Source organism: Mustela lutreola, chromosome 9 (assembly GCF_030435805.1).
Source record: "Mustela lutreola isolate mMusLut2 chromosome 9, mMusLut2.pri, whole genome shotgun sequence".
NCBI classification, from domain to species: Eukaryota; Metazoa; Chordata; class Mammalia; order Carnivora; family Mustelidae; genus Mustela; species Mustela lutreola.
Genome location: NC_081298.1, coordinates 69,432,640 through 69,458,154, shown reverse-complemented (window position 1 = coordinate 69,458,154; position 25,515 = coordinate 69,432,640). Strand labels below are relative to the sequence as shown.

The 25,515-nt window shown below is 41.8% G+C and overlaps 1 protein-coding gene and 1 long non-coding RNA gene across 9 annotated transcripts in view; one reads left to right on the top strand and one right to left on the bottom strand.

The window, feature by feature from the left end:
- Positions 1-25,515, bottom strand: part of THADA (THADA armadillo repeat containing) — a 329,451-nt gene that overhangs the window by 143,440 nt on the left and 160,496 nt on the right. For all 8 annotated transcript variants that reach the window (XR_009344817.1, XM_059134619.1, XM_059134620.1 and 5 more), the window contains one exon: positions 13,468-13,636. Coding sequence is in view for 7 of the 8 variants with exons in the window: in XM_059134619.1 (XP_058990602.1) it covers positions 13,468-13,636 (169 nt within the window). In the remaining variant the exon portion in view is untranslated. The remainder of the gene's footprint in view (positions 1-13,467; positions 13,637-25,515) is intronic.
- Positions 7,365-13,980, top strand: LOC131808541 (uncharacterized). The gene is made up of 5 exons (XR_009344818.1): positions 7,365-7,891; positions 7,996-8,072; positions 10,329-11,628; positions 12,967-13,058; positions 13,870-13,980. It is a non-coding gene; the product is annotated as an uncharacterized LOC131808541 (long non-coding RNA).

The following is a 25,515-nucleotide window of genomic DNA, read 5'->3' as shown; positions in this document are numbered from 1 at the left end:
CCAAAATATATAAGGAACGCGTACAATTCAATAGCAAAAAAAAAAAAAAAAAAAACCAAAAAACAAAAACCCTCAAAACAAAAAACCCCCAACAAAACAATGAACAAACAAATAATCCAACTGAAAAATGGGCAAAGGAGTTCAGTGAACATTTTCTCCAAAGAAGACATTCAAATGACCAACAGGTACATGAAAAGGTGTTCTACACTGCCAATTACGGAGGAAATGCAAATCAAAAACCACAATCAGATAGTATCTTCACACTTGTCAGAATGGCTGTTATCAAAAAGATAACAAAGTGCCCATGAGAATTTGAAGAAAAGGGAAGCCTTGTGCACTGATGGTAGGAATGTAAATTGGTGCAGCCACTATGGAAAACACTATGGAGCTACCTCAAAAAATTAAAAATAAGCCTGGCTAGCTCAGTCGGTAGAATGTGCAACCTCTTGATCTCAGGCCTGTGAATTCAAGCCCTATGCTGGGTGTCGAGATTACTTTATTAAATTAAAATTAAAAATAGAACTATATATGATCTAGAAATTCCACTTCTGGGAACATATCTGAAAAAAATACAATCACTAAGTTTAAGACATATCTGCACTCTCGTGTTCACTGCAGAATTATTTACAATAGCCAAGACTATTTTCATAACAACTTAAGTGTCCGCTGATGGATGAATGGATAAAGAAAATGTGCCATATACACATGTCCGCACACATACATGAATATTCTTTAGCCCCTAAGAAGAAGGCAACTCTGCCATTTGCAACAACATGGATGGACCCTGACGGCATTAAGCTAAGTAAGATAACTCAGACAGGGAAAGGCAAATATGGGATTACCTCCATTACACATGGACTCTAAAAATAAACCAAACTCACAGAAAGAGAAAGCAGAGTAGTGGTTGCAGGAGAGGGGGGAATAGGTAAAGGTGGTCAAAGGGTAGGAACTTTTAGTTATAATATGCATATGGCCTGGAGAAGTAAGAGCATGGTGACTATACTTAACAATACTGTATTGCACTGTATATTTAAAAGTTGCTAACAGAGTAGATCTTAAAAGTTCTTGCCACAAAAACAAAATTGTAATCAAGGTGACAGATGTGCTAACTAACCTTAATATGGTAATTATTTCGCAATATATACATACATCAAACTACTACATTGCACACAAACTTAATGTTATATATGCCAATTGTATCTTAATAAAGCTGAAAAAAAAGTAAGTATACAAAAGATGGATTAATTTTTTCTTCTTACCAATTTAGACAGGAAAAACGCTTATGGATAACTTTGCTAGAATTCATTATCCAAAGGTAGCTTTCCAGAGTCATAGACATATGGGAAATGGAGGTCAGTGAATGTGTATTTCAATGGAAACAGGAATTCAACAGTGGTGAAAGGGTTTCTTAATAAAATGGGGAAAAGAATACCTCTGCCCCTATGTTTGCCCTAAGAAGTATCATTAGCTTGGTTCAGTACTCTTACTAATTCTTTGTATTTTGATGTCAAGATGTATAATTAACTTATTAATAGGGTGACTGATAAATTAACCATGCAAACATCAGAAGAAAAAAAATAAAAAAGATTTACCAAAACATTCAGAACATCCACATTCCCTTGATGTGACGAGAAGGCACAGAAAATTCTTGTTATTAACATTAACACGAGAAATTCAATTAAGATTTAATTTGCTTATTTTTTTCAAACACTGCTTTCTAATAATAACAGAAAGTAAGGCTTCATTTTAACATCTATAGCTATCCTTTTTTTATTTTTTATTTTTTTTTAAAGAGGGGTTGAGAGAGGGGTTAGGGGAGCAGAAGGAGAGGGACAAAGAGAATCTTAAGCAGGCTCCATGCCCAGCATGGAGTGTGACCAAGGGCTCAATCCCACCACCATGAAATCACGACTCCAGCTGAAATCAGGAGTCAGACACTTAACCGACTGAGCCACCCAGGTACCCCTGTAGCTATCCTTTTAGACAAAAAAAAGCACACATAAGAATTCTTTAAGAATTTCTAAAAGAGGTATTAAGGGTGTGTTTTAAAAAATTCTTATTTTTTATATATTGTAACATTTTTGACAGTGAAGTCACAAATTTACTACTCATTTGCACATCTGGGGCACACACAATTTTTAAGAGCTTTTTGAAAATAAAGCGAATAGAATCACTGTATTTTTAGCATTCTCATCTACTTTTATCCTCCAGTTTTCCTTTTTAAGGTCTGTATCTGCGGATCTGGAGAAAGCTTTATGTTTAACTCAAAATTAAAATTCTGACGTTCTAGGTTTAGTTTTCAGCTGAACCTCTGTTCCTAGAGAAGATCTTTCCTCACAGTCTGTTGCCTCTAGCCTGAGAGAGAATCGATGAAACAGACAGCCAGTGTACTCAGTAATAAAAATTCACCAGCATTTCAAAAAAACAGAAGTGAGAAAATTCTAATTATGTGTTATTTTCCAAGGCTCCCCTATGTAAATAGAACCTAGAAGTTCATTATGCTCCTTGAGTTTGGGGAGGGCAGAAATAAGTTTCAACTCCACATTATGCAAGTGGATCAGAGGCAGGTTGGGAAAGGGACAAGAAACAAACCATACAAAGCTAGGATCTGAAAGCGAGTTGGCTTACACATTAATAACCCTTTTCTAGCAGAGAGAAAGAGAGACCAAGAGAAGAAAGGTGCTTCCTTTGAGATTTCTAGCCTGAGTTTTATGTTGCCCCTCCTCTTCTCTTATTCCCACGCACAGCTCACTGCAGTCTAGGGACCCACAATTTGTTCACGGGTCAGGAATGGTTTCTTCCGTGGCCACTGGTATTTAAAGGAGCTATAGCACACCATGTCCACTCAGAATGATGGCGAAAATCCACAGGTACCATGCAAAGAAGGTTCTCAACCATGGACGATTCTGCTCCCTCCAGGAGACAGGCGGAAATGTCTGCAGACACTTTTGCTGTCATAGCTGGGAGGGTGGGTACTCCAGGCGAGCTACTGGGGAGATGCTACCACACATATGACAATGCACGGCACAGTCCTCTCAACGAAGAATTACCAGCTGATGTCGAGAGACCTGCCACAGAAGGACAGGGTAGAGAGGACAGAGGTATGCAGTGCAGAGAAACAGAAGAATGTCATGAACAATAATATGGCTTAAAATAGGAAGAGTTTTATTACTTATTTATACTTTCCTTTAGGCCCATGAGCTGATTTTACTTCAGCCTTCTTGGGCAGCTGCCAAACTGGCTATAGTCAGCCACAGTGCTTTGAAACAGCCAGCTCAGTCCTCAGTAGCTAAAGCATGCTAGGTGCTCTAAATAAGTCCCAGGGCGATGCCACAAGCACATGTGCTCTGCAATCTTAAAAAGGCTTCCCCGATAAAAGCAATAAGGTATTCCTATTTGATTGGCACGGCTGCAAGCAAACAACAAATGATACTACTTTCATGGGATGGAGACCTACCAAGCAAGTCACAGCACGTAAGAGGATCACATACCATCAGATATTTTATAGGGATTCTGGGAAATGACAGACACCTGGTGGTGGGTCCACCGTGTGATGTTTTGTCACATTGTGTTTTTAAAGTATGTTCAGAATTCTCGTTAGTCATAAAAAGTCCCCAACTCTAATGCTAGGTGAGGATGGAAACTGCATCTTCTGAGATGAAAAATGAACTTAGAAAAGTGCTCGATTAATCTATCTAGGAGGATCCTATATCCGCTTTTCACTTTATGAACTTCAATTTCCCCCTGTGAGTGGGGAAAGCCTCCTTTGTCTGGGACAGTGTGATGGTGCTCCCTTCCTGACTCATCAGGTTTGTGATGGGGTCTGCGAGAGGGGCTGTAATTCAAAACAAAACAGGTGCAAGGAATAACAACTCGATAGGCAGGAACTTGACCCTTAAAAATCCGAACTAATCTTAGCTCTTATAGTCTTTGATCTGACCTACAGATAGGTAGAGCACACTGACAGGCCCAAGGAAGCTCTCTGTGAAGCATGAGAACACAATCAAGACTGCTGAAAATCAACTTACCTTCTCTCCTATGTACACGCTCACATATCAGCAGGAATCCTCACCTTGTTAACGACATTAGTTCAATGTACAACACTCATTTTTCTCAAACACAGCTTTTCTGAGGGCAAAATCTTTCCCTCACCATCTACAACAACGGTCTTTGCGTTTTGGGTTCATCGACCCCTTCTGGGGCCAGCTTTGACGGTGGTGACAGCAGCAGCAGCAGCAGCAGCAAGCAGGAACCGCGACAGCTAACGTTCACCGACCGCCTACCATACGCCAGAGGCCATGGCGAGCACCGCTCGTGTCTGAATTCATTTAACCTCCCCCACAACCAACCCATGAGAAAGTGGTATCTTCCCATTTACTGAGGCGGATGTGGAGGCACAGAAATCAACTTACCTGAAACAACACAGCTAGCAAGCAGCAGGGCTAGGATCTATGTGGCGACAAACTGGTTCCAGAGGCCATGTTCCCGCTTATGTGGTATAACCTCTTCAAGCATATGCGTGCAGCTTTTACATACTTACTTCTTTGGAAATTACATACTACCCTATTGATATGTACATTACTATACATCTGATATACAAAAGCAGTGGAAAGGATGAGAGAGACAGATAACGTGCCAAACTATTCTTCCACACACATTACCATCTTGCACACCTCACTTTGAAGGCCATGGCCTGACACAGGCCATAGCCCGACACCATGCAGATGGCTTGGCCTGGCGTTAGTGGGCTCTGAGGGCTGACCTGTGCCCACCTCTCCAACATGCTCCAGGCCTGACAGGCTTACCCACTGTCGCCCGCAGACACCTTCAGCATGACCCCCCTCTGAGCTGTGGCTCATGTCAAGTCCCTATGCCAACAAGAGAAAATTCTTTAAAGGTTTATCCCAGACCCAATATCCCCACGAGGCTTTCTCTGAGCTCTCCTCTCGGCTGTGTGCTCTCAGCCACATGCCGGGCCCACACCACGGCCATGCATTTTTGTGTAGTTGTTTGTGGTGTGGATGGCTTGTTCTCTGCCTCAGCTTATAAGCCTCTTGAGGGTAAAGAACGTGTTCCACATTACCTTTTCTTTGTATCTTCCATGGCATCTGGCATACTCTTATGCTCTTAATTAGCACTCAGTGTTTGCTAAATAAAAGAACAAGTACACATTCTCTCTGTTTACTGCACATCTCTAAGGCCCAAGTCCAGAGAGTTACAGAAAAGATCATCCTGGAAAACAGGAGATACGATTAGATGCTTTCCTCTTTACCTAAGCTCATGGGATCCAAGATAGACTGACTGGCTTATATTGGGAAATGACTTCCCACAGTCCCCAGTAATCTGCTTGTATAGCATGGAGACTTCATAGAACATTCTAGTTTCTAAAGTAAAAGCATCCTTCCTGGCCTTGTTTATTCACTACTCACTGCCTCCTCTGTTAGCATGTCCTTAGAGTTAAAGGTAATCTTGAATGTACAGACATGTGTAACAAACCTAGTTTCAGGAGAAAAGAAGTTTATGTTTTACTTAAAAAAAAAAAAAAAAAAGGTTTTCCTTGTCTCTTAATGGGATTTGCTCAAATGTTACCTTTTCAACAATGACTATTCTGACACCTCATTTAATAGTGCCATCTGCATTCCTCTCTAATCACCTCCTGATTCACTTTATCCTACTCTGCTTGTTCTTTTTGTCCATATTAGTTATTACCTTCTAATAAATGATATAATTTACCATAACAAATTAGAATAAATTCTATTATAATATCATTTACTCTTTGGTCTGTCTCCCTACCTCCTGCATACAAGGTCTGTGAGGAGAGATCTTTGCGAGCAAGGATCTATCTCCTTTGTTCCCTGATGTATTCCAAGTATCTAGAACAGTGTTTGGCATGTGGTTGGTACTCAGTCAGCAGAATGCACAGATAAGTAGACGATGTCAACTTCCATTTCATTCCACACCTTGAAGGCCTCAGACAGTGTCACTTTAGCCTTAGAATGTTCCTTCTCTCATCCGGAGAAGTGGTAGAACATGGCAGTTAACCACACAAGCTTGAAAGCTTTGAATCCCAGCTGTGCTTTTGCTAAATTATCCCTGCATAGCTTTAGTGAAGGGTTTAGTCAAACCCTTCCTGCCCTCAGTTTTCTCATTAGTACAATGGGTATAATACCAATCACTCAGAGGCGCCTCCACAGGCACTCAAAATATGCGCGCGCGCACGCACACACACACACACTATATATGGACTCAGTAACTGGCACGTGCGTGTGTGTATATATATATTCTTTTCATTATTACTTCCCCCACTGTAATCCCAAACAGTGACAAAAGCCTGGGGTCACGTCTTCAGATAAATCTAAAAATTCTGCATATCAGGAGTACAGAGCACTACAAAAAGCAGTAGCACTTTTGGCTGGGACAGTGACAGTGCACTACAGTCAATGCTCCAGACCTGGCAGCTAAAAGCTGTCTCCTCCACCCAGAGAAAGCTCCCTAAGTAACACATACCAAATAAAAGCCTTTCGATATGTATAAGGAAAGGATTAATTCATCTTCAGAAGTAGCATTTTAATTAAAAATGACTTTTCTGGGCTTAGATCCAGAAAGGAATATATTGCCAAAAGGTAAGATTTAACAAGGTTTAGCTCTTCTTTCCTTTTTTTTTTTTTTTTTTTAAATTAAAGTGCTTCCCAATCCCTTTCACGTCAAGGCACACACAGAAAATAATCTTTCTTTGGCACCCCAGGACAAACAGATGCCACGGCTCCCAGCTGCAGGTGACTGCCTAGAACTTCCAGCCCCGCTCAGCCCCACTCAGACTTGCTGAGAGTTAAAGGAATCAATAAACACTTGGCACATTCGCGAGCACACCATTGGAGGATTGCTGCCTTAGCCCTTCTTGGACTGGAGACCTTCCTAGCAACTTAAGATTTTTCTCCCTTCACATGAACACCAGTCCTCGGGAAGAGAGAGAGAATGAATCTGGCCACTAGTGACCAGAGCGAGCATTTTCTTTATGACTCGGTCCAGAAAAAAAGCACACTGACCAGCAATCCATTTATAACTTACAACATCAGCGTAATTTCATGCTTTTGTTTTTACTTTCCATTCTGAAATTTTATTTTCTGTGTATAAAATAAACAATGGACGTAGGCCAACCTTAAGTCACCAAATGGAATCTATCAAGCAGTGTTCTATTTCTGGGCTGCTGGAGCATTCTACTTTATGTTTCACAATTTTGTACTTGTAAGAAATGTGAAAAAGATAGAATTTCTCAAGCAAAAGGTGTGGTCTTACATGGTCACTTTTTTAAAGATGGAATCGATCATTCTTTTAAATTCAACTCTATGTTTTGGGGCAGCACCTAGTAAAAAATACATTTTCTAAAAACATTCATTTCCTGATATTAAGAAAATGCCGACAGAATTTATACTTAAGACTACCTCTATCATTGATTTTCTTTTTGTTTCCACTACTCTCTGCCACAGAGAGTTAAGGAAGGTTGGTCTTATCCCTGTTTTCCTGAACTTGAAGAAATTTTTCCTTCAGAAAAGTAGCTGGCTGAATTGACCTGACTTTCTTTCTTTCCTGGTTTTCTGCTTTTGTTTTCCACAAAGGTAATGCCAAGACCTGCCTCTAATTTTGTCCTCCTGCTGTCCTGCCCAGCCCAGCTGTTCCCACCCCCATAAAGATCCTAACTCTATGCCTGACACAGAACATTCTAGACTAAAACAGACTGTTATCTTAGTCTCCGTTTCCTTTCATGCCTGTTGCCCTATCTGGCAGCTCTATCTTTTGCCTCATCTTCTTTTCTGTTATTCATATGCTCCCTGGTCCCTGAGGGTTCAGCTGGCTCACTTGGCTTCTAACCCACAGCTCCCCAGACTCGGAGGTAAGAGCCTTAAAGGCAAACTCATGTCTTCACCTGTACCTAGAACTGGGTCTGAGTCTGCTGAATTGAATGCAATCTTGACCTCTTTTTCATGTTCCCAGCAGCTCCCAGGCCCAGAGCCCACAATTCCTGTGGGTGTCCATGTTTGAGAGGTTTTGTCACACCCTTAAGGATGACGCAGGTATGGCAACTTCAAACTTGGCTACAACATAGGTCCCAATGGAGGATTCTGTATTTTTAGGTTCAGAATATTAAATAAGAGACCAAACAGAAATGATGAGAAAGAGATGAGTGGAGAGAAGGAAGGTGCAATGCTGTAGTGGAATCTAAAAAACAAAAACCACAAATGAGTAAACAAATAAAAAGCAGAATCAGACCTGTAAATACAGAGACTGATCACGGCCAGAGGGGAGGGGGTGGAAAGATGGGCACAATGGGTGAAGGAGAGTGGGAGGTACAGGCTTCCAGTTATGGAATGAGGAAGTCATGGGAATAAAAGACACAGCACAGGGAACATAATAATTTCCTAATGGCGATGTAATGGGACAGATGGGAGCTATGCTTGTGCTGAGCATACAATCACCTGTAGAGCTGGTGAGTCACTACATTGTACACCTGAGACTAATGCAACACTGTGTGTCAACTACACTAAAAAACAGAAAGTCTTGGGGCGCCTGGGTGGCTCAGTGGTTAAAGCCTCTGCCTTCAGCTCTGGTCATGATCCCAGGGTTCTGGGAATGAGCCCCACGTCGGGCTCTCTACTCCGAGGGGAGCTTGCTTCCTCCTCTCTCTCTGCCTGCCTCTCTGCCTACTTGTGATATCTGTCAAATAAATAAATAAAATATTTAAAAAAAAAAAAAAAAACCAGAAAGTCTTTTACTACTTGTAGCCCCTTAGGGCTTCACTGACTTCCTCTGTCCCTCTGTTTTTATAACACTGATTTACTTTGTTTCTAGCATCGAATCAGGTTTTCAGAACTGAGCGACAAGGGATTAAAAACAGAGTGGAGATGGGATTCTTTGTCTGGTTTCCCGAGGCAGAAAAAATTGTTATTCACATCAACTATCAGGAGTGATTTCTCAACACCTGGCAGGATTGCTGAGAGTTTTAATGAAATCGCACACGCAATTTACATGTGTGATTTATATTCTACAGGAGGTGCTCAAAAATGTTAATTTTACTTCTCTTATCGCAAACTCACCAAATGCGTGGGCCTAGGCTGTCTGAAATCCATGCTGGCTAATATTTCCTGTCAACCCAAGTGTGCAGTACCGCCACTCAGCTTCATGGCCAGAAAAGTGATTTAGGATTCTCCAAGTGCAAAAATCAAGGCTCCAAATTTGGGTAGTAGGGGAAGGAGGTGGAGAAGTAAGAGAATTAAACAAGGTGTTCAACAGATGATGCTGGCAAAACCTGAGAAAATTTAATACCGGCAAAGGGATATTTAGAACTGTGGGTATTATGTGGATTAACTGGTGAAAAAAAGAATACCTTTGCCTAGAAGTTTCATATAAATGCAAAAGTGGTTTTTCTGCTTCAATAGAAGCCAAATTACCTTGACTGTCCTCTTTATTCACAGAAGAGCTTCAGTAAAGAAACAGCAGGGACCACCTCTTACAGGTTTATATCATGAGAAAAAGAAGTAAAACAGAAAATGAAAAAAACCTCAAAATTCAAGTTTCTATTTAAAATGGTCTCTATTTCCTTATGAAACACCAAAATGTGAGCTAAGTACCCTAGAATCAGAATAAATCTTGCCTTGTAATTGTTGACCAAAATGCTTCCTCAACATAAGAGAACTTTTTGAATGCCAATATGATTTCTTAGGAGTGATAAGTAACCTAGTAATAATGTTAAGGCCCCAACATGAAGAATTTTGGCAACAAAAACAGACGGTTAATTCTACTTAAAAGACAGGGTAGCCCTGCCAGCCAGTGTTGTTCCCAAATGAGGTAATGTCCATGGCTCTTATTTAGCCTTTATGGAGATTTAATGTCATTTACCATTGGCTCTTACCAACGGGCTGCATAATCTCACCTTTTCTCATGTGTGTTACTTCTATCCCTGTCAGCATTGCAATTAGAAACCTCTGGTTTTTAAAATGATTAAGAAACTGATTCCCACATGTCTTCTTTTGATGCATGTCCTATAATTTGAGTCTTGCTTCAACCGTTCCAGAAAATTCAGAGATCAGTATAGTTCTCATTTTCAAGGTATCTTAGAGAAATACTCTGAGGTTTGATATATTTATGTAAATATTTTTCAAAGAAGCCAAAATGTGTAATTCAAGAAAAAGTTCTGTGAAAGAACTTGCTTTCACAAAATGATTTCCTCCTTTCAGAAAAAAGGGAGGGGGGCTATTTTATATTTATTTAGCTGGCTCTGAAAGTCCCATGGAGATTCTCATGCCTTTCAATCCCTAACACCTCTTTTCCAGGTGCAGCCTTTTATCGGTTTCAAAGGTGGCTTTATGTGGAGAAGGAATCCAAAAGCTGTAGAAAGGAAAGAGAAAAAAAGCCCTCCCCATCTTAACCCCTTAAGCTTTCCTCACAAAGAACAACAGAGTGAAACCGAACTATTACGACACAGACGAGACACCGAAATGGGACACGACAGAAGGGTTTTCACATGCCTTTGACTTCCTTTTTTCACCCAGGGTACAGACCAATCTTGGTAAAGACAGGAATCTGTTTGACAAACATGAACATGACACCTAACACCCAACGCCCATATTGTTCTGCTCTGTTTTCAACAAGCCCTTCACCTCCCAACACTCAGGAACAAAAGCAACAGCCACAACCAATCTGGAGTTACAGGGCTTTTACCTTTCTGGGGAGTTTCGCACTTTGGGTCCCAGGAAAGTCAATTTGAGATATCAGAGGCAGCCCAGAGACAGAGCAGAAGACCATGCTTTGTTGCCGGGCAGACTGGTGAGACAAAGGCCTGACCTGTTAGGGCTGCGTGTGGGAAACCAGGCTGGGAGGCCCATTTGTACAAGTGGCAAGACAGCCAAAGAAGCAATTCCAGCCTTACCGCTTCTGACAAAATTTAGCCAAGAGTTGATCTGCAGGGAAGAAAATCCGCTGGCTGATCCCCACTCCTTCCTTGACAATCTGAGCCCCCTTCTAACTCAGCTGCAGAATCTAGACATCTTTGAAAAGCCTGTTCTTTGTTACTCATTACCACCAGCTCCTAACCTTCAAAGCACCAGAACTGGACAGAATCAAGTCACCTAACTTGTATGTGCCTCAGGATCCCACGTTTAAAACCAAGATAATACCACCCCGTCTCCTCTTCATCACTGAGATATACTGAGGACCAAGAGAGGCGAGTGCCTGAGGGTCTTCCCCGAAGAGACCACCAAAGGCCCACAGTGTATACAACACAGACCAGAGGGTCTGCCCTGGGACCCTTGGGGGGTCACCACGCTCTTTTCAGATCTGCAAGATCAAACTCTTTCCAAAACACCACTAGGCCACTCCTTCTCGTGCAGTACACAGTGGAGTCTGCTGGGGCCACAAGGTGTGTGATGATGTCATCACTCTAATAATGACTAATAGAATGTGTGCTTGTGAGTTCTTGTGCTGTAAGATTTTCAGTTTTAGAGTCTAGTTAAGTATTGGTAGACAAAAGCTCTTTGGAATCTTCAATAACTTGCCCGTGGTTAAAGAGGCCCTGAGACCAGTGCAAGACCAGCCAATCCGGAACTTGGTCCCACTGAAGCATGCAGTTCCCAGGTGGGTCAACTTCTCACCCACCCTGAGCCTTGCCATGTGCTGTTCTCTCTGCAGAAGGATTCCCCCTCCCTCTTCGGCCTGGTTAGTTTTTTTCTGCTCTTTACTTAGATGTTGCTTTCTCTGGGACACTTTCCTTGGCTTCCCCAAAATGAGTCAGATGGCCTTGCCGTGTGCACGCTACACTGCCCAAGTTCAGGCCTTTTTTTGGCCTTTGACTCCTTTAATGCAACAACTGTTCTGACAGACACAGCAGTATGTTGGAGGCATTCCACAACTACAGTGACCAAGGAAGGAAGGAAGGCAAGAAGATAGGTCTCTCTTGCATTCATTCTCACCTAGAGGGAATCAGTTACTAAAAATATTAGTGTCCATTATAGAACAGGCTCACTAAAGCTAGGATAATAATAACAAAAGTAACTATATACCATATTATGTACCTGGTGCTATTCTATGCACTTGATATGCATTAGTTCATTTAATCTTCACAAAATCCATAACAGGTATACATTACTATTATCCTTATTTCAAAAATGAAGACACAGCATTATAGGTTAACTATACTGTAATTAAAATTTAAAAACTTAATAAAAACAATGAAGAGACAGAAGTGTAGGCAGTGAGTAGTAGATCAGAAATGGATGCCAAGCCTGTCTGGTTCCAGAGTCCCATACTCTGAATCACTCTAGCCTCTCGTGTCGGCAGTGCAGACCTCAAGCTTAGAGCATATATTGAGATCCCAAGGCCATCTCTCAACTCTGCTCACAAACCAGGCACAAGATTTGATACTTAAATCCCCCTCCAATGCCGACCCATCATGAGTGACCCCGGCAGACACGTGAGCAGATCTCACCAGTACCATCTGTTTCCTAGGTAAGAGGTAGGGCTTAAGATAGACAATTTCAGGGGTGCCTGGGTGGCTCAGTGGGTTGGGGCCTCTGCCTTTGGCTTTGGCCATGATCCCAGGTTCCTGGGATCGAGCCCCACACCGGGCTCTCTGCTCAGCGAGGAGCCTGCTTCCTCCTCTCTCTCTGCCTGCCTTTCTGACTACTTGTGATCTCTGTCAAATAAATAAATAAAATCTTAAAAAAAAAAAAAAACAATTTCAGTAAGAAGTCTATTTCTCATTCATTTGTTGTACTTTAGTCCTTTCTAGAGGAAATGTTAAAAGTGATAAATATATTTGTATATTTATTAAAAATAGAAAGTCTTTCTTGTAGCACAGAGAAAACAGAAAAGTGGGATTGACCTTTCCATGTGCTATGGTGTTACACTGCTGGGGAAATTCCCGGTGATGTGTATAACTCTCCTTCTGTGTCTTGTACTAACTTCTCTTTCAAGGAATGCCCACAGCTTCACCCTGAACAGGGAGTGGCCCAGAACGTTCTGCAGGCACTTGATGGAAAAGACAAAACTCTAAGTGGTTCAGAGCGGTAAGTCCGAATGGGAAAGCTTGCTATGTAAAACAGGATTTATTGCAAAAGATGATCTGACTGAATCACAGTGTGATGCTGTATTTAAATGTTTTTTAATGAAAAACAAAAACAAAAAAACCTAGGAAATACCTTTTCTTTCAGCAATAGAAAAAAGTTCTACAGATAAAGTTAAAAGCTTGTGTATCTTGGGTGATGGACATTGGGAAAGGTATGTGTTATGTTGGTGCTATGAAGTGTAAACCTGGTGATTCACAGACCTGTACCCATGGGGCTAATAATACATTATATGTTAATTTAAAAAAAAAAAAAAAAAGCAAAAGCTTGTGTATCAAATCTTAACCTGCTAATAGTACATGAGAAATCAAACTTTATCCTGTGCTGTTTGACACAGAGTAACTGTATTTACCTGGAGAAGTGTCCCGTGAATATGGTTCTGCCGGAAACACTGGTCAGTGTTGTTGGGGAGTTGGGCCAACAGAGTTTGGATGGTAGCAGGGATTTCATCTACCATAACAAACGGGACCAAGGCACGAGCTGCCATTTCACGGGACCGGTAGACAGGCGAGTGACCGCATCTGGGGAGACAAAAACACAAGGTCATTCAATACTCATTTCCACATTCGTGCCTTTGTATATGCTAATGTTCTATCTAGTTCCAGATGGGACGACTGAGCTGGGGGAGATAGGAGTTCCCAGTGTTTTTTTATACTTCCCTTATGCCAATGATTGTATGTGTGGGTTATTGTTAGCTCTACAGGTGATTTTCCTTTTCACGTAAATACCATTAATATCTGTGGTTTTATCACAGGCATAAATGCAGATCGGCTCTGGGAATGATTCAATAAACAGGTAGTAGCAAAAACAGCTTCCTCCTCAACAATCAACAACTATTCGTTGGGAACTCAAAATGAACAAACGATAAGTGCCAAGAGAAATAAAACAGTCATTGTGAGGGAGCCTATACTCTGGTTGGCAAGATGAGCTGTACATTTGAGAAGATGACCAAAAGCGCAAGACCGTTCTGGGAAACTGATAAGCAAGTGATTGTCATATTATGGCTACGTGAGGATAAGACTGTAGGTCGTGGTATCGAGAAGGATAGAACTCAGGAAAGCAAGCATAATTCTAAGAAGGCCGAAACCAGGAAGTTGTTTCAGCCAGAAACAGTGAGATAAAGAAAGGGTATAAATGCTCAAGGGACAGGTAGATGTGCTCTGACTAAAGCAGAGGCTCCGAAATAACATTGGAACTTCAGGCTGAGAAATGGGTCTGGCTAGACTGGGTAGTGCCACAAATGACAGAATATATGATCTTGAACTTATTGTCAAGAGAAGAGTTGGACCCTTAAGTCACTGAATCCTAGCCTCTGGGATGACTCACACCCAAAGAGCTTGAATAAAAGCCAGTTCTTAAATCAGTGAAAGTCAGAGACAAGTGGTATTTTTAGATTCTACAGAGGTCATTGGAAAGGCAGGTCATCTAAGGGCCTCTTAACTTTGTAAACACTCAGAATCTGAGAGCCCACAACCATTTTGTTGAAACTGTGCACTTGAGAGCCTTCACAGAGATAGTGTTATTTGAGGGGAAGGCCCAATACGGTAGGTCTTGGCTTAAATAAGTTCTTATCTAGAACTCACAAGGCTTCCTGATCTTTTACCCAATTTAAAAAGTAACTCAACTCATAGAAATATCTTACACTCAGAGACAAGGATGGGGAAGATTAGAAGATAGTAGACTCTGTGAAAGAAAGAGACAATCTCTTGCTTTGTTTTCAAAATTACTTAGTATTCCAAAAAGAATTACTGGTAGGATCTGGGCCATGGTAGGCTTAGCATGTGGAGGGACAAAGCCTATGACTGAAATGTTTCTAATACCCAGAGTATCACTGACATTTATCTTAGTATGATAATAAAAGAACAGGCACAATTTCTATACAATTTCTGTTTGGAATGAGCCAAACAATTTCATTATGGGGAGTGGTAAGTCAAGCACTGTGTCATTTTTTTCCTCCTACAAGTGTAGGTCTGTGAGATAAGTCAATCACCACACACTTTACGGATGGGGAAGAGCTTACCTTACATGGTACTGTAAAATGCTGAGAGCTAATGTTACAGTGGGTAGCTAGAGATTTCCCAGTGGTCTTTGACTAGGTTCTGCCAAATCACCCATTTTTTACTTATTTTTCCTTTAAAATGATTAAATGTTTAATCTTTAATTGGCAAATACATTGAAATGTTTGCTTTGGCTCATGGTGGGTGGGTGGGGGTGGAGATTGAGAAAACTTCACTTGACAGAGAAAAGAAAATACTCTGAAAATGCTTTGAGATTTAATTAGCAAATGACCTCACTCAGCCCAGTCATTTGTCGGAAGCTTCCCCATCTGTCTGTCCCCAACCCCTCCAACACACACACTATGAGTTAGTGTGTATTTTATGTTACCGAACTGGGCTCTTGTATAAAAATGTTTCTTTTCAAATACAAATAACTCTGACATGGTTACAGATGTTTAGTTTCTAATTAGCAGTAACTGTACACTAAAGAATGCCCCTCCTTTTGCTCCTGACCTTTAGCAAATGATGATTTCCCAAAGGAATCTGGCATCCATACAGGAGAAAGAATGGAAAGTGGGAAAAGTGCCAGAATTTTCTGTTTTCGGATACCCTGTGCTAGGGTACTTTCCAAATGCACACAATCAGGTTAAAGAGCAAAACAAAATCTCCCCTTAGAAAAGTAATGCAATTACAGAAAAAAAGAGCTTACTTTAAAAGTAATATTTAATTATCACTCATTGTGAAATGATGATTAAATGTAATTTTAAACTCCTCTCACTGCACATTGTTAAAATGGAAGAATAGATTATAGTCAACACACACACACACACGCACACACACACACATTAAGCAAAATACATTTCCAGGTTACTGTTTTGTTAATTACTGGGGGGCAGGGAGGGATCTGATGACATTTAGCTTTTCTCCAGGTCTATGTGGCCTGGAGTGTGAGGGGATATAAAAACAGTCTTTTTAGCCCTGAGCAGAATATATCTTAAGCTAAAATCTATCTTTCCCATGGGTAGAATCTCCTAGTTTGATCCAGTAAATGTGCCGGAATCAAGCACAGTTGCATTTTGGTGACAGAGACTCTAGTGGCTATTCAAAATGGAAAATCAGAACACCCGGATCTCCATCCTGCTTTTGGACACTCTTTTATAACCTGGACAAGTCACAGTAACCTCTCTGGGCCTCAGCTGAGCCAGCAGTGGTAGCAATAATCGATATTCAGTGTTCTCACCTGTCTATGAGAACATTCCAAAGATGCTTTGGAGATACAAAGTTTCCCTAGTGCAATGTGCCTGTGTCCAGCACAGCATCAGCATGTTCTAAGGATCCCAAGCCTCTGAAGGGCTTCAATGAGAGAATTAAGACTGTGGTGTGAATGTTGACCCATTTTTAAGAAGAAAAGACAACAAATTGATGATATAAGGCAATGAGTTTTGTTTTGGGCTTTCTCTCTCTCTCTCTCTTTGTGTTTTTTTTTTTTTTTTTTTGTTGTTGTTGTTGTTTTTTTGTCTCCATTAAAAGTAAAGAGGAGGACACTCAAGCCCTTCTGAAAAGAAGTAGGAGTGCTTCTGTCTCTCTAAGCTTCAGTTTCTTCTGGAAAATAAAGCAAATGGATTTGGAATCTCAATGGTCATTTTACTTTTACTATTGTTTGAAAACCATGTCGTCAGCAGCCCCAGCTGTGTTCTAAGCCTGAACACAAGGTCCTTCCACAGGATGTACAGACCATGCTGACACCTGAACCTTGAAACCTTTCACTCCAATTAACCCTTTCCACATTCATTTTAATCTCATCTTTACTGAGCACCTACTGCACTCTCAGCACTGCGCACCATGAGAAATGACACATTTGGGGGATGCCTGGGTGGCTCAGTGGGTTAAAGCCTCTGCCTTCAGCTCAGGTCATGATCTCAGGGTCCTGGGATAGAGCCCCGCATCGGGCTCTCTGCTCAGCAGGGAGCCTGCTTCCCCACCCCCTGCCTGCCTCTCTGCCTATCTGTGATCTCGGTCAAATAAATAAATAAAATCTTTAAAAAAAAAAAAAAAGAAATGACACATTTGTCAGCATAAAGCTTGCATCCTGCAGTCAATAGCCTGGGCAACTAATAAAACACCTGCACACCCCTATTTCTTTATCATGCAATATTTCTGCAGCACATGAGGGCATTATAAACCCAAATTAACAGATGAAGCATACAACAAAGCTCAGAAGAGCGAGGTGGACCCTCCAGCATATATAAGCAATAGCACCCAAGCCAGGGCCATATCCATGGCTCCAAGATGGAGCCTGTGGGCTATTCCAAGCTGTACCTCAGACCTGGAAATCCAGGGAGCATAAAGATATCTCCCAGCTAATTAAAACACAAGCTTTACAAGTATGTAGAAAATCCCTAAATGAGTGTGGTTTTGGTTTTTGTTTCTAATATTTGCATGATCATGAAAACATTTCAGGATCACATGTATACTGTAGACTCTCTCAAAAGAGAAACGGATTTACAAACATATACAGACAATTTCCCATATAATTTCAGGGGTTCATGACACACACCCAAAACCCCTGGCGCAGGGCTTCCCAGACCCTGGCCGAGAATCTCCAGTTGCTCCTTTGCACACAGTGTGACTGTCAGGTCTGTGCTCTGTTTAGAGACGGTGACAGAGAACAGGACTCTGGCTCACAGGAAATCACTGATCTGGAGGGAAGCCAGACCGATAACCCTATAATCACAGACCAGGGGTACCATGGAGGCGCACACACGGCTGTGAGCAGCACAGAGAAGCTAAGCAGGAGGTGGAGTTGGAATGGCTTTCTGGAGGGAAGAAAGGACCTTCAAGTGAGGATGATACACACCACGGGACTTCAGGAAGCCCGGAGAACCCTGAAGAGTTTAGAACGTGGTGTTCTGAGGAGGCAACAGGTCTTCTGAGATCTTCCCCATGCTTCACCCTGTTTCCTAGAGTGATGGCTGAGCTTTAACAGGTGTTTCCCTCTTTATATTTACCCTCAGAATCTGTTCCAATTTTCTTGGAAGGTTTCACAGGTAAGTGGCTGGACATCACCCAAACTGTCTCTGCTCACCCGAACTTCCTAAAGGAGGCATGGAGACATCTACTGAGAGCCTAGCACAAGCACACGCTGGGATAGGTACCAGGAAATCAGAAAGAAAAGCCACACTCAGGCCACAGGAACCTACAGGGAATAGGAAAGACAGGCCGATCAGCCAATGCTTCTTAGGGCTCTAGGAAGTAACCATAGGCTGTTACGAAGAGCTAAGGGGAGACATGCAGAGAGGAGGGTGGGTGGTCTGGGAAATATGGTCCGGCTGGGATGCAATGGGGGCCAGCAGAAATGGGTTTGACCTGTGTCTTTCCCGACATGAACCTAAACTGCCCTTCTGTGTGCCCAGACAGAAGGAAGGGAACTGAGGTTTACTGAATGCCTACTGTGTGTGGGCGCTGACCATGTAGTCTAGACACTCTAGTTCATTTACTTCACTAAATCTTCATTCTAATGTCATTATCATCATCCCTATTTTAAGATGAGGAAAGTGAGGTTTCCCAACATACTTCAGATCATAAAACTAGCAAGTGGCAGATCCTGCATTCCAGTTAGGGTTATCTGCAAAATCTAGTCTCTCTCTCTCTCTTTAAAGATTTTATTTGTCAGAGAGAGAGAGAGCACAAGCAGGGGAAACAGCAGGCAGATAGAGAGGGAGAAGCGGTCTCCCCACTGAGCAGGGAGCCCAAAGCAGGGATCGATCCCAGGCTCTAGGATCATGATCTGAGCCAAAAGCAGACGCTTAACTGACTGAGCCACCCAGGCGCCAAGCAAAATCTGCTCTTTCTAAGATCTGATGAAGCAACTGCCTCGAAATCCTCAGTCTGGATAAGCTTTGGAAAAGTTCAGCCTAGTCACGCTGAAGTGCGACTCGCTATTGGAGCCATTAAGTCTCTCACTGGTTAAAGGTGAAGCAACAACAATGAAGATGATGCTGGTAACAGTGAACACTTACTGAGCACCTACAGAGGGCCAGACTTAATGTTAAAATCTTTGCGTGTATTACACTATTTAATCCTTATAACAAGACAGAATAGCTGAGAGAACCTTCTCAGGCAATGCGAGGGAGGTATTTTTGATAGGACTTCATAAGGTCCACTGACCTTGTGTGAGTGCCTCATTTCACAAGAATCAGAGTGCAAGTGTTCAGAGAAGTCTCAGAATGACTTCACCGTCCAGCTAATAGCCCCTTCCACTCTCCCTTACTGACATAACCAAGGCTCCCCCAGTTCCTCTGTATTCCCGGACCCAGCTCCAGTCCTCTCCTCACTTGCCGCAGGTCAAGCAGTACCTTGTACCAAACAGAAGCCCTGAAACCTCTCCTGCTGATAAAAAAAGGCTGGTGAGCCTTCTCTAGATGTGCCTACCTAACTTGGCAGTTGGCATCTTGAGAGCTGGGTCGAGTTTAAAGAAGCTGTATGAGATTTACTCCCAAGTCCTTCACCAGATTTACTCAAGAAAGCCCCGCCATCATGGCACGTTTCTCATACCGCAAGGCTATCTGCTTTTGGGCAACGGTCATCCATTGATCAAAGGTGCTATAACCCTACCTTGCAGGTTATCTCTGCAGTCTGGGTGAGAAGGCAGAGACCTAACCCTACACTATTTTAAAAGAAAAATCTTGCTATAAAGTTGACCCTTGCATTACATGGGCTTGGACGGCTCGGGCCCAGTTATATGTAGATTTTTTTCAATAAATACATGGGGGAAAAATTGGGGGGAGATTTGTGTCAATTTGAAAAAGTCACAGAGGAACTATGTAGCCTAGAAATACTAAAAATTTTAAGAAAAAGTTAGGCGTTATTGTAAGAATACAGAATACAATCCATATAACATACAAAATATGGGTCAATCAACTTTGTTATCAAGACAAAGCTTCCAGCCAACAGGAGGCTATCAGTTAAACTTTGGGGGAGTCAAAATACGCAGATTTTCAATGGTATGGGGTGGGAGGATCAGAGCCCCTAACCCCCTGAGTTGTCCAAGGGTCAACTGCATATGTTCTGTCAAACCAACCATTGTTTCATTCTTAGCACCTCTGCCTACATAATTCACTCTCACTGGCATGAATGTCCTTTCACCCTCTACACTTGGGGAACCCCTCTTCTTCTGACCTCTGCTCAGGTATCACTTCTTTTGCAAAATCTTACTGCACCCCTTCTGGTGGGAAGCAATCACTTCCTTTCCCATCCCCTGCCCCTGCAATGGCACATTTAGATTATCAGAGCCCGGGGGCACACCTCCTCTGCCTTCCCCACAACAGCCTCAAGGGTCATGGTGGCCAAACCAAAATGATTTGGAGAGCAGAAACAGGGTCTTTCTTTCTTTCTTTTTAAATTCGAGGGTAGTTAACAGAAACAGGGTCTCATACTTCTGAATAATACAGCACATTGGACAGGAGATAAAAACTTATTCTGGAATCCAGAAGACCTTCGTTTAAATCTAGGTCCTGCTAGTGTGTGACCTTGGACAGATCAGTGAACCTCTTAAATTTTTATCTTCTCTAAAATGGGCAAGAGAAATGACCTCACGGCGCTGTTGTGAAGCCTAAACGAGATAAAGCACAAGAGACGCAATGCCTTCAAGTTAGCGATCGGTCAGCATAACTGTTATTAAAGCGAACAGGTGGATACCTTTCAAACGTAAGAGCTTTATCCACATGCACAAACTCTCTAGTGTTCTCTGTTTCAAACACTGGCTGAGGACACAGAGCCTTGCTTGTACCAAACAGGCTTCAAGGGCTCCCAAGGGCTACCCTTCCCTCTCCCCACCAGCAGAGCTGGAAGAGACAGATGGAAGATTGAGTTTCTTTGGGGCAACTGGCTAGTTTACGTGAGGCCTACTGCCTTTATTCTTCAGGTCCAGGGCCCAAATTTCATTCCAATCCTGTTTCTAATGCTGTTCACCAAAGAGTTCTTTTTTGTTTTCGTTGGGTATGACGAGGCCGCTCCCAATGATGAAGAGGCGACAGCCCTGATGACACAGACTCTGCTCCCCATGACGCCACTCTAACAGGGCTTTCGAATCTTGCTTTCAGGAAACATGTACGTGTGTGTGTGGGTACCTGTATGTGCACATAAGAGAGAAACCCCTGAGGGGGGAAAAAAAAGCTGTACCAGAGTTTGAAAAACTCTGTGTGTCCTGTGACTGTAAGTATGTTTTTGTTGTAAATGCAGCATTCCCGAAGCCCTTCTCCCCCATTCTCAGGTGAGTTCAGTGCCCGGCAGGGTTGCCAGATTCTCTACTTGTCCTTCCTATACCAATTTTCAGTTCATGAAAGGCCCTACCACCACCCAACCTCCTTGTTCCTTTCCCTGCAACTCAAACCGCCAGCACTTAAAAGCTGCGTTTCCTGTAATCTCGCCCTCTGAACAGCTCATGGATTTCTTTACTCAAATATGTTTCTTGGAAGGATAATGGGTTCAGGACTTTTGAAGTTTGATTTTTTAAAATCCTTGGTTTGGGCAGTGAGAGAGAAATAAGAGCCTAGACAGTAGCTAAACTAGAAATTGCACATTGCCAGCTTTCCTTTACAAAATATATATATATCTGCAGGCAGAACGCTTAGTTTAAATGTTTATCTGCTGGGCAGCTCAAAGCAGTAACTGCTCTTTGCAAACTGACTCCAAACAACATGGTAGAACCTTTTTGAAAAAAAAAGAAAATGTTTTTATGAAGAAATGCTGACAATAATGAACCACAAGAGAACATCTGAAAACGGTAGTGTGTAACCACCTGGGACAGCTCAACCACAGAGCTCAGCCATGGGAGACATGTTCTCTGAAGATCACCTTCATTCGGCCTCCAAGTTACCAAAGTTCTGCGCAGGCTGATCAGTGACACGCTGTTAACCCCTGAGTGGTGAAAATGGCAGCTGCCAGGAGCTGGGAATTAACCTCTATCACAGTGACACCTGTCCAGGCCCTGCAAGAGCTGGGCACCGCACTGGGCCATGTATGTGGCAAAAACACGGGGGCATGGGTGCAATGACAATAGCTACTTGCATCCGCACCATTCCTTTTGGTGCTAGGAAATAGAGCGAGGGAATTTTCCAACAAGGACAGAGAAAGGTGTCTAGTGTGGTGCTTACTTCAAAGAGCTGCTTGAATGGTGCTCCTTAATTATTTGGAACTACAAATGTGACTTAAATAAATGAAAGGGTGCCTGATTGCTGAATGCAAATCCCTGGTTACTTGTTGATATCAAAATATATAGACAAAATATGAAAATTCTTATTTCATCTGAAATTTCATTTTATTCTTTCATTATTTTTTGCCTTGATGAATTCAACTGGAAACGGAATTTTTCAGATTCCAACCAAATGGTCTAGACAGTTGGAAAGAAGGGGTTTTACTCTCTAGAGCAATGAGATGTGGTGTACCTTTACTTAACAATGATTCTTTCCTGACTCTGGGAAAAACATGAAAAAGACTTTATAGCAACATAAATACAAAGACTTTGGAAGCCCTAGAGATTAAAACGGAATCATTATTTTCAGTCTTTCCCCCAAATAAAATGGAATATTATAAAGGGGAAAAATATAGATATTTAACACAAACAGTATAAAACTTCCCTAACAAAGCAAATAATCAGTAGATTTAGTTTGAAATCTTGGCATAGTCTTCCCTCCCTGGGCATGTGTGAGGGTTCCCTTGGACTCTGAATCAGTAAGCCGCACACTGGTCTACTGGTCTCCCCGTGGACAGCTGGAAAATCTGTCTGGATATACCCTCAGGGCTCCCGGGTATGATAAGCTGTGTGCGGGGCAGGAGCTGAGGGCGGCAGTTCATGCAGACAGAGGGAAAGAGCTGCACATTCCTTTGAATAGCAAAAGTCCTCACATTGTTTCTACTCTGGTTCTACAAAAAGCTGAGAGATGAGCCCATTCAGGCAGCCAGTGATTTCTAAAGGGGTTGAATGTAATACCTGGCTCCAGCTCGTCTTGCTTCTTTTCTTGTAGATAGTAAGTGGCTCACAGAAAACAGTCCTGAACACACAGGGTCTCTGTGGGATAATAGTCACTACTCAAAGGCCAATTTCTTGAAGCAAATCCCATTCTAGTTGTAAGTCACTCCATTAAACTTTACAGCGTGTGGTTCCATATTTACCATGAGTGGTTTCCAGTTCCCAAACACAGGACTGGGTGGGCAACTCAATGGACTACACAAAAGAATTTACCTTCTTTTAAATCTAATATACATACTTAGGGGGAAGGTTCAGAAAGGAATGTTCATGGTCTGGTTGAAAAAGTTTGTTTTTAGCTTTCCAAAGTTTCAGAACCCGTGATAGCTCTCTATCGCCACATTAAATACAAGTTTCTCATTCTGGCATTCCAAGCATCCTCAATCTGGCCCAAGACTGGCGGAGCAAATTATAGGTGCCGAGTGAATCTTTCTCAAACCAACAGAACCTGACTTTTCAGGTGACTATATCTGAAAAGATATTAAAATCTCATAAAATCTAAACATCCTGTGAGTCAAGTAAGGGCTCAGCAAACACTGATGATAATTTCTAAAGAAACACTTTTAAATGTGTACAGTTTTATTAACTTGTGTGTCTGCTAGATGTCGGGCAAGATGCTAGGTATTTTTGAATATTTTATCACATTTTTAGTACTCATATAAACCCTTTAAAATAACTATATAATACTGTATAAACATATGTAGGTTTTGCTCTAGATGGCCTAAGTGGGAACATGTACAGAATGATGAGTTACCCAATGAAATGTAACCACAATCAAATAAATTGCATTGTGCCAATTTCTTTCAGTTATGGTAAAGCATGTGTAATCCTTTGTAAGCAATTTATCCCACTAATTCCAATAGCTGGAACTCATATTTGCAGACCCTGTACATAATGAATTGGCGGCCTAGGAATGTTTCCTACTGCTCTAACTAGTGTTTTTCAAAACAAAACCTAAAGCTTTATAATATATGATCTTTTTTAAAAAAAGATTTTTATTTATTTGACAGAGAGAGAGAGCAAGCGAGCACAAGCAGGGAGAGCGGCAGGCAGAGGGAGAGGGAGAAGCAGCAAGGAGCCTCATACGGGGCTCGATCGCAGGACTGTGGGATCATGATGTGAAACATAAGGCAGATGCTTAACTGACTGAGCCACCCAGGTGCCCCTATATTATCTTTAAGAAAGGCAAATTAGTCACCAGGAGGACATAATAACTGACCCAAAGTCATCCACCAAATTATGGTCCTTGTAGCACAGCCATCAACCAGAAGTTAATGAAGAACCCCATATCAAGCTGCGACAGGCACCCCAAGGTTGTGGCAGTGTCCTCTGCTGACCTCGATGGACACTGATTACCTCTGGTCAAATCAACTATAGTCACTGAAGGTACAGCATTCATATAGAGACAAGTTCTGAATGTCAAAGAAGAGAAATCGTTAACATTTTTAATGATAAGAAGCGACACATACAGGTCAGTACTTTGGCTTGGAAAAAAATAATATACGTGATCATCAGCTCTAAGTGACTATTTTGGTGGCGTGAAAGCTGCTGTGAAGTAGAAACTCTCACATGGGCCCCTTGGTGTCTCTGGAGAGAGGCTACTTTTAAAAACATCCTTAGAGTAAAATATTAGCATCTAGCAATGTGGCCACAGGCAAATTACAAAATGTCTTTTCACAGCCTCACTTGCAAAAGGAGATTAGAGTAAGGGACCTCTAAGGTCCCCTTCAATAGCCAAATCCTGTAATTCAATGGACATTTCAACATCCCAGGCAGAGAGCTATATTTTTGTTTTAAAATATCTTTATGACCTCTCTTGACTTGCTCCATTGCTTAACCTCACAATAATACTGATGCCAATAATAAAAGGTGTATGTCTAATACTACCCACACTCAATCTTTCTATACTTGGAGCCAATTTTCTCTAGTTTGAATCTCTCTGGAGTTGGAGAACAAATGACCAGTGTCTTCGACACACAGGAAAACCCTTCATTAGTTGTATTGGAATCCTGTCATTAAATCACCCCTTGCTCTTCCCTTCCGCAGACTAAAACCACTCAACTCCTTTAATCATGTAGAACCTCTTCTCTAGAACCTAGCTAATTATTTTGCCTCTACAAAGAGTTAAATGAATCTTCCCAATACTATCAGCTAAAACAATGATTTGTGCTAGAGTTGGATGAGGGAAATTTGAGCATTTCTTTGGATTTAATTACTCTCCAGAGATTGTAATTTGTTTTTGCTAAAGCTAATTAATGCCCCTAAATGACCTTCCTCTGTTTTGCAGCATCATTTCGAGCTAAAAATCAGAGAGAATGGATTTTTAAAAAACCATGAAGTACATGGAAAGTTTTGAAAAATTCCAAGAAATTGCATA